General features: G+C 50.3%; 2 protein-coding genes across 4 annotated transcripts in view; one reads left to right on the forward strand and one right to left on the reverse strand.

The window, feature by feature from the left end:
- Nucleotides 1-3,145, reverse strand: part of ATPAF2 (ATP synthase mitochondrial F1 complex assembly factor 2) — a 29,282-nt gene extending 26,137 nt beyond the window's left edge. For 2 of the 3 annotated variants that reach the window (XM_073636368.1, XM_073636370.1), the window contains exon 1: nt 2,918-3,102. The gene's annotated coding sequence lies outside the window, so the exon portion shown is untranslated. Of the gene's footprint in view, nt 1-2,917 lie in introns of all 3 variants that reach the window. The other variant, XM_073636369.1, reaches the window with a different exon arrangement.
- A 37-nt stretch (nt 3,146-3,182) lies between these two features.
- The window catches only part of GID4 (GID complex subunit 4 homolog), a 40,657-nt gene continuing 28,331 nt past the window's right edge, over nt 3,183-15,508 (forward strand). The window contains exons 1-2 of the mRNA XM_073636371.1: nt 3,183-3,455; nt 15,217-15,276. Of these exons, the coding sequence (XP_073492472.1) occupies nt 3,198-3,455; nt 15,217-15,276 (318 nt within the window). The 5' untranslated portion in view covers nt 3,183-3,197. The remainder of the gene's footprint in view (nt 3,456-15,216; nt 15,277-15,508) is intronic.

The raw sequence follows: 15,508 nt of genomic DNA on the forward strand, positions 1-15,508 counted from the left end.
TGCCAAGGGCCACAGCCTGCTAAAAGGATGGACTCTGGAAAAGTGGCAGAAGGTGGATTTTTCAGATGAATCTTCTGTTGAATTACACCACAGTCACCGCAAATATTGCAGGAGACCTACTGTAACCCGCATGGAGCCGAGATTTACCCAGAAAACAGTGAAGTTTGGTAGAGGCAAAATCATGGTCTGGGGTTACATCCAGTATGGTGGTGTGCGAGGGATCTGCAGGGTGGAAGTAACATCAATAGTCTAAAATACCAAGAAATCTTAGTTACCTCTTATATTCCCAACCATAAAAAAAGCCAAATTTTGCAGCAGGATGGTGCTCCATCGCATACTTCCATCTCCACATCAATGTTCCTTAAGGCAAAGAAGATCAAGATGCTCCAAGATTGGCCAGCCCAGTCACCAGACATGAACATCATTGAGCATATGTGGTGTAGGATGAAAGATGAAGCATGGAAGACGAAACCAAAGAATATTGATGAACTCTGGGAGGCATGCAAGACTGTTTTCTTTGCTATTCCTGATGACTTCATCAATAAATTGTATGAATCCTTGCCAAACTGCATGGATGCTGTCCTTCAAGCTTATGGAAGTCATACAAGATATTAAATTTGGATCTCACAACACCACTACTTAATTTGCTGACATATTTTTGGATTTTTAGTAAAGTTGTTCAATTTCTGTATAGGCGACAAAACTTTTGTCTTGCCAAAATTTGACCTGTCTGTCTTGATTAAATGATAAATCTTTTTTCAGTGAAACTAATTTATTTCAGTGCATTAAACATAATTTGGGGGGGGGCTTTAGCTTTTCATATGAGCTATTTCTAACATCAATTGATTAATTAAAAGTCAGGTTAATAGCAGGAATTTCTACAAAATAGAGAAGCGACAAGACTTTTGTCAGGGACTGTACAAAAATGACATTTAAATCTTGCAGGGCTATTTAAAGTACCTGAACATATTCAGCAAAAATATAGGGATTTGGTCACACCATATGGCCATACAGTGCTTATTAAGCGCACTATTGCGTCAAAGTACCCCATTATCAGTGGAATAATGGGGTACTTTGGACGCAGTAATGGGCTTAAGCACTGTATGGCCATATGGTGTGACCAAATCCCCGTATTTTTGCTGAATATGTTCAGGTACTTTAAATAGCCCTGCAAGATTTAAATGTCATTTTTGTATGTGTGCGCTGTAATCTTTTGTTCTGTTTCATGTGTGTGCCGCCCATTCTAATTTCTCGCTCTCCTGAGTCCTTTCCCTAAGCTACTTACTTACTATATCAAAAATAAAATAATAAATATGACTTTTGCCCTCATATCTCCCTTAAATCACATTGCCGATTGCGTATTGTACTTGTTTGTAGTGTATACACTGAAATGTGCACTTAGAACTGTAAATTTGTAACGTTTGGAAATGTCAGTAAAAAACGTGGCTGTGTCAGTAAATATCAATCTGGTAGAGTTGCCACTTAATCCCTTTAAACCCGAACACATATGAATTATACAGGTTCTGTGGCTGATTAAGGTGGTAATTAAACTCACTTAGGTGTCTTATCTGCATTAACCTCTTGCCGTCCGCGCTAAAACCGAAGGATGGCCACAGGGCGGACCTGAATTTCCGGGAGGCCGTCATATGACGTCCTCCCCTTTTGCACCCGCTCCCTGCAGGGCGTGCGCTGTGATCACCGAGTTTCAGGGGATCACAGATCCGAGTAAGGGGACAGTCCCGGCCCCCTTACCACATGATCAGCTGTCAGCCAATGACAGCTGATCACATGATCTAAACAAAAGCTCGGTAATCGTTTTTGTTTTCTCCTCACGCTGACAGCTTTCAGTCTGTGTCTCTGCAGTGTGTGTGTATCACCTCCAGCTACAGATGGCGGCACGGTTAGACGCAGCGGCTACTCCGGGTCCAAAAGACGGAGCTTTTATGTCTTCTAATGTTGTCTCTTTGTCTTCAAATAGTCCTTTATTGGTGTTTTTATCCATTGTATATTTATTTATAATCATGTTTAATTCGTATGTAGCACCGTGGCTCTGTGAGATAACGTCATTTCGTTCTACTGTATGTTCTTACATGTAGTAGAATGACAATAAAGCTTGACTTGACTTGAAAGAAAAGCCGATCAACGTCTTATCTGCAAGGGACATTGGTCCCGAAGAGGAAGAGGCAATTCTGCCTCATCTGTGCCACCTGCCAGTGCCCACTAGTGGCACCTATCAATGCCCATGAGTGCCACCTATCAATGCCCACAAGTGGTGCTAATCAGTGCTTGCCTATCAGTGTAACCAACCAGTGCCGATCAGTGCCCATCACTGCCACCCATCAGTGCCCATCACTGCCGCCTCATCAGCGTACATCAATGAAGGAGAAAAATTACCTGTTTGCAAAATTTTATAACAAAATATATTAAAAAAAAATAATAATAATAAATATATATATATATATATATATATATATATATATATATATATATATATATAAATTTTTTTTTTTTGATCTTTTTAATTTTTTTTAACAAAAAAGAAAAACTGCAGAGGTGATCAAATACCAACAAAAGAAAGCTCTATTTGTGGGGAAAAAATGATAAAAATGTCATTTGAGTAGTGTAGCATGACCGCGCAATTGTCATTCAAAGTGCGTCAGCGCTGAAAATTGGTCTGGATAGGAGGGGGGGGGGGGGGGGGTTAGGTGCCCAGTAAGCAAGAGGTTAAATTAGCCTCAGAACCTGTGTAATTCATATGTGTTCGGGTTTAAAGGGATGAGGTGGAAGAACTCTAATGGGAAGGCAGGAGATTGTATCAGAGCTCCTGTGTGTAGAACAATCTCCTGCCCTCCCATTTGAGTTCTTCCAGCAGGACACCCAGATGACAAGCCCTCTTATATCGGTGTTACACACATACCGGTCTGTAGAGCTCCTCCGGGTCACACAAAGCGGCACTAGTGGCCCTAGCAGTGTACGGTGTACTGGGTACCCAGGTCCATCCTACAGACAGAACTCACGTTAAGTCACACACTGGGCGCCGCCATATTGATGACCCCCAGCACGTCCTTGCACGTCACATGACCTTTCCCCCCCAGCCAATCAGCTTCCTTCGCCGCTAAACAGCATTAGCGTGTAGGGGCACGCCTCCGGCTTTTCTCCGCCCGTCGTGGCGGCCAATCGGTAACTCGGCTGGAGGAATGGGCGGGCTGCGGCTTAGCCAATCGTCGCGTTCGGTGCAGGAAAGGCCCAGGCGCCCCGGCTGGAGAAGCGGCAGCCCGGGGGCCATGCCGGTCCGCACCTTGGCCAGCAGCTCTGGCTCCTCTTCCCTTATCCCCCCTCCGCCTATCAATACGCAGCAGCCCGGGGTGGCTACCAGCCTGCTGTACAGCGGCTCCAAGTTCCGGGGACACCAGAAGAGCAAAGGGAACTCGTATGATGTGGAGGTGGTGCTGCAGGTCAGTCGGTCCGGGGGAGAGGCAATGGAGGGGGAGGGGGGCTGTTCTGTGGTATGGAGGGGAAACACCGGTAGTGGGGGGGTGGTATTTGGGGGCAGACAGGTGTTGTAAGGCCAATGATGGTCAGGTTTTGGGGGTGAATGTACAAATGTTGGGGGGACAGACATATACTGGTTGTGGGGGGGGGGCATGGATGGTGAGGAGCCATGGGTGGAGAGGCGATGGATGGTGAGGGGTGGAGAGGCGATGGATGGTGAGGGGCCATGGGTGGAGAGGTGACGGAGGTTGAGGGGCCATGGGTGGAGAGGCGATGGATGGTGAGGGGTGGAGAGGCGATGGATGGTGAGGGGCCATGGGTGGAGAGGTGACGGAGGTTGAGGGGCCATGGGTGGAGAGGTGACGGAGGTTGAGGGGCCATGGGTGGAGAGGCGATGGATGGTGAGGGGTGGAGAGGCGATGGATGGTGAGGGGCCATGGGTGGAGAGGTGACGGAGGTTGAGGGGCCATGGGTGGAGAGGTGACGGAGGTTGAGGGGCCATGGGTGGAGAGGCGATGGATGGTGAGGGGCCATGGGTGGAGAGGCGATGGATGGTGAGGGGCCATGGGTGGAGAGGTGACGGAGGTTGAGGGGCCATGGGTGGAGAGGCGATGGATGGTGAGGGGTGGAGAGGCGATGGATGGTGAGGGGCCATGGGTGGAGAGGTGACGGAGGTTGAGGGGCCATGGGTGGAGAGGCGATGGATGGTGAGGGGTGGAGAGGCGATGGATGGTGAGGGGCCATGGGTGGAGAGGTGACGGAGGTTGAGGGGCCATGGGTGGAGAGGTGACGGAGGTTGAGGGGCCATGGGTGGAGAGGCGATGGATGGTGAGGGGCCATGGGTGGAGAGGCGATGGATGGTGAGGGGCCATGGGTGGAGAGGTGACGGAGGTTGAGGGGCCATGGGTGGAGAGGCGATGGATGGTGAGGGGCCATGGGTGGAGAGGCGATGGATGGTGAGGGGCCATGGGTGGAGAGGCGATGGATGGTGAGGGGCCATGGGTGGAGAGGCGATGGATGGTGAGGGGCCATGGGTGGAGAGGCGATGGATGGTGAGGGGCCATGGGTGGAGAGGCGATGGATGGTGAGGGGCCATGGGTGGAGAGGCGATGGATGGTGAGGGGCCATGGGTGGAGAGGCGATGGATGGTGAGGGGCCATGGGTGGAGAGGCGACGGATGGTGAGGGGCCATGGGTGGAGAGGCGACGGATGGTGAGGGGCCATGGGTGGAGAGGTGACGGAGGTTGAGGGGCCATGGGTGGAGAGGCGATGGATGGTGAGGGGCCATGGGTGGAGAGGCGACGGAGGTTGAGGGGCCATGGGTGGAGAGGCGACGGATGGTGAGGGGCCATGGGTGGAGAGGCGACGGAGGTTGAGGGGCCATGGGTGGAGAGGCGATGGATGGTGAGGGGCCATGGGTGGAGAGGCGATGGATGGTGAGGGGCCATGGATGGTGAGGGGCCATGGGTGGAGAGGCGATGGATGTTGAGGGGCCATGGGTGGAGAGGCGATGGATGGTGAGGGGCCATGGGTGGAGAGGCGATGGATGGTGAGGAGCCATGGGTGGAGAGGCGATGGATGGTGAGGGGTGGAGAGGCGATGGATGGTGAGGGGCCATGGGTGGAGAGGTGACGGAGGTTGAGGGGCCATGGGTGGAGAGGCGATGGATGGTGAGGGGCCATGGGTGGAGAGGTGACGGAGGTTGAGGGGCCATGGGTGGAGAGGCGATGGATGGTGAGGGGTGGAGAGGCGATGGATGGTGAGGGGCCATGGGTGGAGAGGTGACGGAGGTTGAGGGGCCATGGGTGGAGAGGCGATGGATGGTGAGGGGCCATGGGTGGAGAGGTGACGGAGGTTGAGGGGCCATGGGTGGAGAGGCGATGGATGGTGAGGGGTGGAGAGGCGATGGATGGTGAGGTGACGGAGGTTGAGGGGCCATGGGTGGAGAGGCGATGGATGGTGCGGGGCCATGGGTGGAGAGGTGACGGAGGTTGAGGGGCCATGGGTGGAGAGGTGAGGGGCCATGGGTGGAGAGGCGATGGATGGTGAGGGGCCATGGGTGGAGAGGCGATGGATGGTGAGGGGCCATGGGTGGAGAGGCGATGGATGGTGAGGGGCCATGGGTGGAGAGGCGATGGATGGTGAGGGGCCATGGGTGGAGAGGCGATGGATGGTGAGGGGCCATGGATGGTGAAGGGCCATGGGTGGAGAGGCGATGGATGTTGAGGGGCCATGGGTGGAGAGGCGATGGATGGTGAGGGGCCATGGGTGGAGAGGCGATGGATGGTGAGGGGCCATGGGTGGAGAGGCGATGGATGGTGAGGGGCCATGGGTGGAGAGGCGATGGATGGTGAGGGGCCATGGGTGGAGAGGCGATGGATGGTGAGGGGCCATGGGTGGAGAGGCGATGGATGGTGAGGGGCCATGGGTGGAGAGGCGATGGATGGAGAGGCGATGGATGTTGAGGGGCCATGGGTGGAGAGGCGATGGATGTTGAGGGGCCATGGGTGGAGAGGCGATGGATGGTGAGGGGCCATGGGTGGAGAGGCGATGGATGGTGAGGGGCCATGGGTGGAGAGGCGATGGATGGTGAGGGGCCATGGGTGGAGAGGCGATGGATGGTGAGGGGCCATGGGTGTTGAGGGGCCATGGGTGTTGAGGGGCCATGGGTGTTGAGGGGCCATGGGTGTTGAGGGGCCATGGGTGTTGAGGGGCCATGGGTGTTGAGGGGCCATGGATGGTGAGGGGCCATGGGTGGAGAGGGGCCATGGATGGTGAGGGGCCATGGGTGGAGAGGCGATGGATGGTGAGGGGCCATGGGTGGAGAGGCGATGGATGGTGAGGGGCCATGGGTGGAGAGGCGATGGATGGTGAGGGGCCATGGGTGGAGAGGCGATGGATGGTGAGGGGCCATGGGTGGAGAGGCGATGGATGGTGAGGGGCCATGGGTGGAGAGGCGATGGATGGTGAGGGGCCATGGGTGGAGAGGCGATGGATGGTGAGGGGCCATGGGTGGAGAGGCGATGGATGGTGAGGGGCCATGGGTGGAGAGGCGATGGATGGAGAGGCGATGGATGTTGAGGGGCCATGGGTGGAGAGGCGATGGATGGTGAGGGGCCATGGGTGGAGAGGCGATGGATGGTGAGGGGCCATGGGTGGAGAGGCGATGGATGGTGAGGGGCCATGGGTGGAGAGGCGATGGATGGTGAGGGGCCATGGGTGGAGAGGCGATGGATGGTGAGGGGCCATGGGTGGTGAGGGGCCATGGGTGGAGAGGCGATGGGTGGTGAGGGGCCATGGGTGGAGAGGCCATGGGTGGTGAGGGGCCATGGGTGGAGAGGGGTGATGGATGTTCGGCTGGAGGACAGGTGAAAGGTGTTAGTGGGGCCACAAGTGTCCTCATGATGAGTTTTAGAGGGCCACAGGTGGACAGGTAGTGGATATAAGGGAGCTACCGTTTGATATAATCTGGATGTTAGGGGGTCATGGCCAGACAGATTATGAATAGTTGGGGGTCATGGGCAGATGGTTGTTGGAAGGGGGGCAAACATGGATTTTTTGGAGCTGAGAGCGGACAGGTAGCAGAAGGTTAGTGGCCTAGGGGGGATAGGTAATACAGGCTTGGATGCGGTAAATATAGATGCTGAGAGGTCAGGGGTAAACCACTAATGGGGGGAGACGGACCGTTGCCTCACAACTGAGGTTTGGGTTGCTGCACAGTGAACAGGTAGGGATGGGAGGACAGTGATGAAAGGTGGAAAAGTGGTCTGGAGTGGACAGATGATGGTGGGTGCTTGGCCAGGCAAGGACATGTATTGGAACATAGACAGGTGAGGAGTGGTGACGCATGGATGTGAGGGGGGGCCCAGTCATAGACAGATGATGGAAGATTTGGGAAAGGACATATGGTTTCTTAGGGGAATCCATAATATCTGTTAAAGTGATGGGGAGCTAGTAAAGTTTTTCCAGGGCTGACTAGACTATAGAGGTCCACCAGGGAGCCAATACTGGACAACAGTAGAGAGGCCAGGACTGGATGTTGGTTTTAAAGTGGACTGATAGTTAAGCATTGGTTAGGCCAAGGAGTTTGTAGCTTCCTGAATGTAGGTGGTCAAGGTGAACATGGGACAGATCAATGGCCAAAGAGTTGGGGATACATGCAGAACTAGAATTGGAGAGAGTCCAGATACAAATTTGGACAGAGCCTTGAGCCTGCTGTATTGTTTAGATCATTCATCTAATAATTTACTGATGTCCCAAATGGCATTCATTCCATTTGTGACATTTACTGAAGAATAAAACCTTTCTGTTAGAGGAAAATGAGCCCAGTGTGTCTATTGCAAATCACCAATTTCGCTTGGTTGTTGCCTCATTTTTATGAAAATATCTTTCATAACAGGGTACCCGGTAATACTAAATTATACAACCTTGTGGTAACAGTTTGGGGAAGGTCCTTTTCTGTTCCACCTAGTCTTCCTGTGTACAAAGCCAGCTCCATAAAGACATGGTTTGGTGTTCAGGAACTCCCAAGTGTACTGCTTAAAGCCCTGACCTCAACCCTACTGAACACCCTGGCATGAATCGGAATGCCAACTGTGCGTCAGGTCTTCTCATCAGTATCTGACCTTACAAATTTCAACAGACACTCAAAAGTCTTGTGGAAAGCCTTCCCAGAAGAAGGGAGGCTTGTTATAGCTGCAAAGGTGGTGCCAACGCCATATTAACCGATTGCCGCCCGCCTGCAGTACTTTGACCATTTACAGTAGTAATTGTCATGGCATCAGTGGGATTAAACAATGCCTCTTTGGCATTAGAGGGAGGAATGATTCACCATCGCTGGTGTCGGTGGGTGGAATAGTGTCTCATAGTTGGTGTCGGTGGAAGAATAGAGCCCCATCATTGGCGTCAGTGGCTGGAATAGTGCCCCATTGTTGGTTTCAGTGGCAGGAATAGTGCCCCATTGTTGATTTCAGTGGCAGGAATAGTGCCCCGTGGTTGGTTTAGGCGGCAGGAATAGTGCCCCGTGGTTGGTTTAGGCAGCAGGAATAGTGCCCCGTGATTGATTTCGGCGGCAGAAATAGTGCCCTGTGGTTGGTTTCGGCGGAAGGCATAGTGGCCCGTGGTTGGTTTCGGCGGCAGGAATAGTGGCCCGTGGTTGGTTTCGGCGGCAGGAATAGTGGCCCGTGGTTGGTTTCGGCGGCAGGAATAGTAGCCCGTGGTTGGTTTCGGCGGCAGGAATAGTGGCCCGTGGTTGGTTTCGGCGGCAGGAATAGTGGCCCGTGGTTGGTTACGGCGGCAGGAATAGTGGCCCGCGGTTGGTTACGGCTGCAGGAATAGTGGCCCGCGGTTGGTGTCGGCGGCAGGAATAGTGGCCCGCGGTTGGTGTCGGCGGCAGGAATAGTGGCCCGCGGTTGGTGTCGGCGGCAGGAATAGTGGCCCGCGGTTGGTGTCGGCGGCAGGAATAGTGGCCCGCGGTTGGTGTCGGCGGCAGGAATAGTGCCCCGTGGTTGGTGGCGGCAGCAATAGTATCTTGCATTAGTGGGCAGAAAAGTGCCCAAAGAGCCAGATAAAGGCATGCAAAGGGCCGCAGTTTGGAGACCACTGGTATATACCATACCTGGCCAATGCCCTGAAAGCTGGAAATCGCTGTAGTAGACACCACTAGTTTGGTGATTTCCACTTGTTTCCAGGTCCCACGCCAAGAGGCTACACTTCTGCCTACTGAACATAGGTCAGCTGCTGGGAATGGGCACCATTCAGGGAATGCTTGGAGTTTTCTCAATCAATGCAAAGTGTTCTCTGATTGGATAAAGTAGAGAGAGGTGGGGCAGTAATGTTATGTTCTCTGCCTCGTCAAATAAGAGAGCGCGTTGCATTCATTCAAGTAATGCAAAGCATTCTCTGAATGATGCCTGTTTTTAGCGGCTGACCTCCTGTGTTCACACTGTGGCAGGCTGGCTTCTCAGCACGGGCCCCAGAAGCTAGTGGAGGTCACTGGAGTAGCTTATTGTAGTCACGTGGACTAAAGTAGTGTATACAGTGATTTCCAGCTTCCAGGAGGATCGGCCAGTTATGATATATACATTGGTCCAAGCCGGATTTTTTTAAGACACTTAGGAGGTCCACAGAAAAAAAATAATTAACGGCTTGTCTTTCAGCATTGTCACTGAGGCATATAGCATGTCAATCAGCACCTGGTCACACTAAGCCCCGCCCACCACTTTTGGTATTGACAGCTCTGCCTATAATGCTGAACCCCCTCCCACTGTGAGCTGCAGTGTCTGGAAGGGGGAGTGTGTGAGACACAAACAAAGGCTTTAGCTCAGTCTAGGAAGGAAAAGGAAGTTTCTGTTGAAGCTTGTGCCTTCTACAGCCAGCCTGACCCGGCCCCCCAAATGAACAGTTTATTATGCTTCAGTCATGAATGAACACAATGAGTGATCAGTACCGATCACTCATTGTGTTCATTCTGGAAAGGAAATGTGACATATTTACCGGACCCTTCCCTGACTCTCCATCCTGAAGGATCCTGTTGTGTGCTTGCAGCTGCCACTGGGAAGAAGAGGAGGGAAGCCAACAGCACTGCAGGGTTGGGGCACACAGGGGGGCCTGGGCAGCAGAGCAATTACTGGAACACATTCCCTGCATGGCTCTCTCTGCAGCAGCTGAAAGCTGAGAAGAAGCCAGCTTTCAGCTGCTGCAGAGAGAGTCATACAGGGGATCTGTTCTAATAATTGATCCGCTTCATTGGAGGACAGGGGAGACCCCTGATGTCTTATTAAAGTGAACCTGGCACCAAAAATGCTTACAAAGGGGGCTTTTTGTCCTCTGTGATGGGGGGGGGGGGGTTTAAACTTCATTTAAAAAAAGTGTATGAAATTTAAGTTCCACCAAAGCACTTAAATTCCCCCCCCAAATTTTTTTTTTTTTGGCGCCACCGCCACATAGATACACATACGAACATAAATGCGCACATCGGGGGTGCCTAGGCATGAAAATGTTGCTTGCACTACACATTACATATCGTTACGCACCCCGGAGTGAGAGAAGTCATTTTAGGCCCATTATTCACAGTTAACTCTTAATTGATGACCTGTAGGGGGCTTTTAAAGCATCTGGAAAATATAGGGTACCAAAGTGGAGATGCACCGAAATTACGGCTGTCGAAAATGATGTTATCGGCATTTGACGGATAAGAGAGAGAAAAACTGTCATTTTCGTTTTTTGGCCAAGTGCTTCCTGCTTTTTTGGTTTCGGCACCAAAATTTCCGTTCGGTGCGCCTCTATATTTTACCCAAGTTTTTCGCCATTTCACGGGTGCACACAGGGTTTGACACATTGGGTTTCTGTTTACTCGGCACAACCGGAGCTTTTATAGTTTACAAAAATTTTTTGGGGGGGTTTTATAGTGCCCTAAATTAAAGAGGAACTGCAGTCTCCTCACATAATCTGTAATAAAAACATCTTTATCATTCTGAAGCTTCCCTCCAACCACTTTGCATATTATTTTATATATACTGTGATTCTGTACTTGCCAAATATGCTGCAGAAATCTCCCTCCACTGAGTCTGGCCGTATCCATTTTAAAGCAGAGATCCGCCCAGAAAAAAAAAAAAATTAAAAGCCAGCCGCTACACATACTGCAGCTTCTGGCTTTTAATAATAGGGCACTTACCTGTCCTGGAGTCCAGCAATGTCGGCACCGCAGCTGATGTTTCAGTTTGCAGTCGGGTACTGCCGCCGTCATTGCGGGTAAGAGTACCCGGCAGTGAAGCCTTATGGCTTCAAGCCGGGAACCCTACTGCGCATGTGCGAGGCCCGCTCCTCTCTCCTACTGGCCCTGCAACAGGGAGAGGAGGAGGGAGCCCCGCGTTGATGTCATGGGCCATGGCTCGGACTCCCGAAAGTGGGAACAGGATACCTGTCAAAGGTATCCTGTCGTCGTTGTCCCCGAAAGGTGCCAATTGTGGCACTGGAGGGGGAGAGGAGACAAATTGAACGGAAGTTCCACTTTTGGGTGGAACTCCACTTTAACTGTGGGCAGCTGAAGCTGCTGCCTGTTCACTTCCTGGATTTACACAGAGGCACACCTCCAGCCCTGCAGCTCTCATTGGCCCTCTTATGACTTATCCCCCTCCCTAGCAAACTCTCACAAGAGTGAGCGCTGTGCATGATGTCATAAGCCTAGGCTTTTTACCAGACAAGAAACAGGAAGTGGGCTGTATAAGGTATTTACTGGCAGAACAATGTTTTACTGTCCAAAGGTAAAACAACAAGGGCAGAAGATTTAATAGATGGAAAGATGTAAAAATAACGTTCCGCTTTAGTATTTTTATTTTATTTTTTTTTTAATGAAATTTTGTGTTTCGTAAACTTTTGCACTAATATGTGACAAAAAATGGGAACTACCACTTTTTTTTTATTCTCCTTCAAAATATGTATAGTAATATTGGGGGGGGGGGGGGGGGTGTTATGTAGTCTTCATGCCTATAATTATTTTTTAAACGTGTGCACAAAAAAAAAAAAAAAAAATGTGAAAATGGCTCTGGCAGCAAAAGGTTTAAAGTGAGAGAATAGTGTGGACATGAGAGAAGTATCCTAGATTGATTTACATTTATTGCAGCACATGGACGTGGCTGTAAGGATTGGGGGTATGGTGGGTAGGCTGGGTATTACGGATGTGCTATGCCATGTAAGCAGAGCCGTTGCCTGCAGTCTTTCTGTTGTTCCTGTGCTCGGTGAATGGAAAATGTTGGCCTTGTCCTCACATGAACTCTGTGCATCTGTGAACGTTCCGAGCTGTACAGCCGTTCTATGACATCTGTGTTACAGATTATATACCGGCTTTCCTAAACTGTTCAGACAGGTGTGTGTGGTGCTTCTAGAAGCGTCATCTCCATCCCATGTCCCATACACTAATACGGTTCCTATAGATTTTACACTGCGCTATTGCAGACCATCCCACTATAGCAGGGATATGCAATTAGCGGACCTCCAGCTGTTGCAGAACTACAACTCCCATGAGGCATAGCAAGACTCTGACAGCCACAAGCATGACACCCAGAGGCAGAGGCATGATGGGACTTGTAGTTTTGCAACAGCTGGAGGTCCGCTAATTGCATATCCCTGCACTATAGGCAACATCAGATTTTTATTTTGTCAAACAGTGTTTTTTTTTTTTCTCTGGCTGTCATGGTTATCCAGCCGCAATGTGATTTCGTTTGCTCCATGCTTGATCCGGATCTGTTAGTCAGAAGCTACTGAGGACAGACAGCCAGGTTGCCCACGTTTTTGGGAAGACGCTGTTCATTCACTTAGGCTTAGTTCACACTTGTCAAAGCCTGACATCCCCGCACGACTTCTTTGCGGCTTGCATACGACTTCTTTAACAGAAGGCAATGCAAGTCGTGTTAAAGTGGTTGTATACCTCCAATGCGGAAGTTGTACCTATAGGTACTGCAGATTGGGGGTCGACCGATTATCTGGGGGGCAATTTTCACATTTTTTCCAAAGTATCAGTATGGGCCAGAAACATACCGATATTACTGGTATTGATTCAAGTTGTTGTTTTGAATACTTTCATGTGCAGAGGAGGGGTTTAGATCCCAGATCCCTCCTTAAAGAGTACCTGTCGCCCCATATTACTGTCAAAAAGATGTTGCATCCCTTGTGACAGCATTAAAATAAAAAATAAAATGAAAAGGTCAGTGTAAAATTAAAAACTTTAAATGTACAAAATATCGGCACCTGCTATCGGTCTGAAAGATGGGCAAAAAAATCGGTATCGGCTCTGAAAAAATGATATTGGTCGCCCCCCCAGCAAATATTGCCTAAATGTGCACCGTTTAGGAGATATTTAAAGCGGAGGTTCGGGGAAAAAAAAAAATATTAGAAGCCAGCAGCTACAAATACTGCAGCTGCTGACTTTTAATATATGGACACTTGCCTGTCCGGGGAGCCTGCAATGTCGGCAGCCGAAGCCGATCTGTCCGTTGGCTCTCGGCTGCTGCCACCACCATCCTCAGTAAGGGAATCGGGAAGTGAAGCCGTGCGGCTTCACTTCCTGGTTCACTACTGTCCATGCACGAGTCACGCTACACGTCCTCACTGGTCCCTGCTGTGTTCTGGGACCTGTGTCTCCCAGAATACAGCGGGGGGAGGACAGAGTAGGCACCGGAAGTGGCGTAGGCGCCGCGGTGATCTATGCCAGGAAGTGGGAGGAAATACCTGTATTAGCCAGGGATCTGCTCCCTCCTCCCCTCTGAAAGGTGCCAAATGTGACACCGGAGGGGGGGGGAGGATTCCAAAAAGTGGAAGTTCCATTTTTGGGTGAAACTCTAATGTATATGCCGCTGATGATGACGTCATCGGCACATGCGCTCTGAAGGAACAGCTGCCCGTGCCATTCCTTCAGAGTCCTGTACCGTGACCGGCGGCGTGATGTCACTTTGCTCCGGCCAGTCACACAGCCGGGGTCTGCGGACCCTAAATAAAGAGACGGGTGAAGATGGATGTGGCCTCCAGCGGTGACAACACATCAATGGAGGGCTTCGTTTGCAGGTAAGTTTCACATAATGTGCTAGTATGTGATGCATACTATACTAGCACATTATGCCTTTACTTTGCAGGTCAGAAAATATTTTATATTAATATTTCCATTTGCAGCCATAGGTCCCCCGAACTTCAAACTCGGTAGTAAAGGGTTCCTAGATGCCCCCCTAGCTGCAGCCAAAATTTGGGGTCTCTGAACCCAAAGGGTCCCGAAATGACAGATGGACACCATTGCTGCAGATGGACACAGTTGACTGAATTTGGGGCCCCGTATCTCGGGGCCACTTAGTGCCAAGAACCCTAAATTTGGTGTGCAAACCCAGTGGAACTAGCACCATAACATTTCCAAAGCTGGGGTTTCTAGCACTAAGTGGCCTCAAGATACAGGGCCCCAAAAATCAGTTCAGAAAATGTCAAGCACTTTTCTGCAGCAGAGAATGACATTTTCCAAACCGGTTTTGGGGCCCCGTATCTCAGGGCCACTTAGTGCTAGGAACCCCAGCTCTGGATATGTTATGGTACCAATTCCACTGGGTTTGCAGACCAAATTTGGGGTTCCTAGCACCAAGTGGCCTTGAGGTATGGGGCCCCAAAGTCGGTTCAGAAAATGTCAAACACTTTTCTGCAGCAGAGAATGACATTTTCCGAACCGGTTTTGGGGCCCCATATCTCGGGGCCACTTAGTGATAGGAACTTCAGCTTTGGATATGTTGTGGTATCAGTTCCACTGGGTTTGCACACCAATTGGGGTTCCTAGCACCAAGTGGCCCTGAGATACGGGACCCCAAAGTTGGTTCGGAAAATTAAATTTTTTTTTTGCTGCAGAAAAGTGCTTGACTCGAGTATAAGTCGAGGGGGGCACTTTCAGCACAAAAAAATGTGCTGAAAAATTCGACTTGTACTCGAGTATATACGGTAGATTTTTTTTTTTATTTATTGGATATGTTTTATAACAAAGTAAAAAATATTTATCTTTCAAAACGTATGTGCTTTTTTCAATTATAGCACAAAAAAAAATCAAAAACACAGTGGTGATCAAAGATCGCCAAAAGAAAGCTGTTTGTGGGGAAAAGAATTATATAAATTTCGTGCAATTGCACCGTTGCATGACCGCGCAATTACAGTTAAAGTTTAACCTGCATTTATTCTTTTTTTTATTTATTTTGTTTATAGCATGTGGACATGGAGAATGCCTATCTGTGTGGATACTTGAAGATAAAAGGCCTTACTGAGGTAAATTCCCCCCCAAAGAAGACTGAAAGATTTGTAAAAAAAAAAAGAAAGGCCAAAGACTTGGTCATTTGTTTTGCTTGTGGACTCCCTGCAGCTGATCTTTCCCGTTTTCCATGTGTTGTTATGCACTGCGTCAGTTTGTGTAGGCAGTTATCTTGATGATGAGATAATTGCCGTGGTAATAATTAAGCAGCGGGGGGAGGTGGAGAAAGCACAGATCCACAGAATGAAT

The sequence above is a fragment of the Aquarana catesbeiana genome, linkage group LG06, assembly GCF_042186555.1.
Source record: "Aquarana catesbeiana isolate 2022-GZ linkage group LG06, ASM4218655v1, whole genome shotgun sequence".
Lineage (NCBI taxonomy): Eukaryota > Metazoa > Chordata > Amphibia > Anura > Ranidae > Aquarana > Aquarana catesbeiana.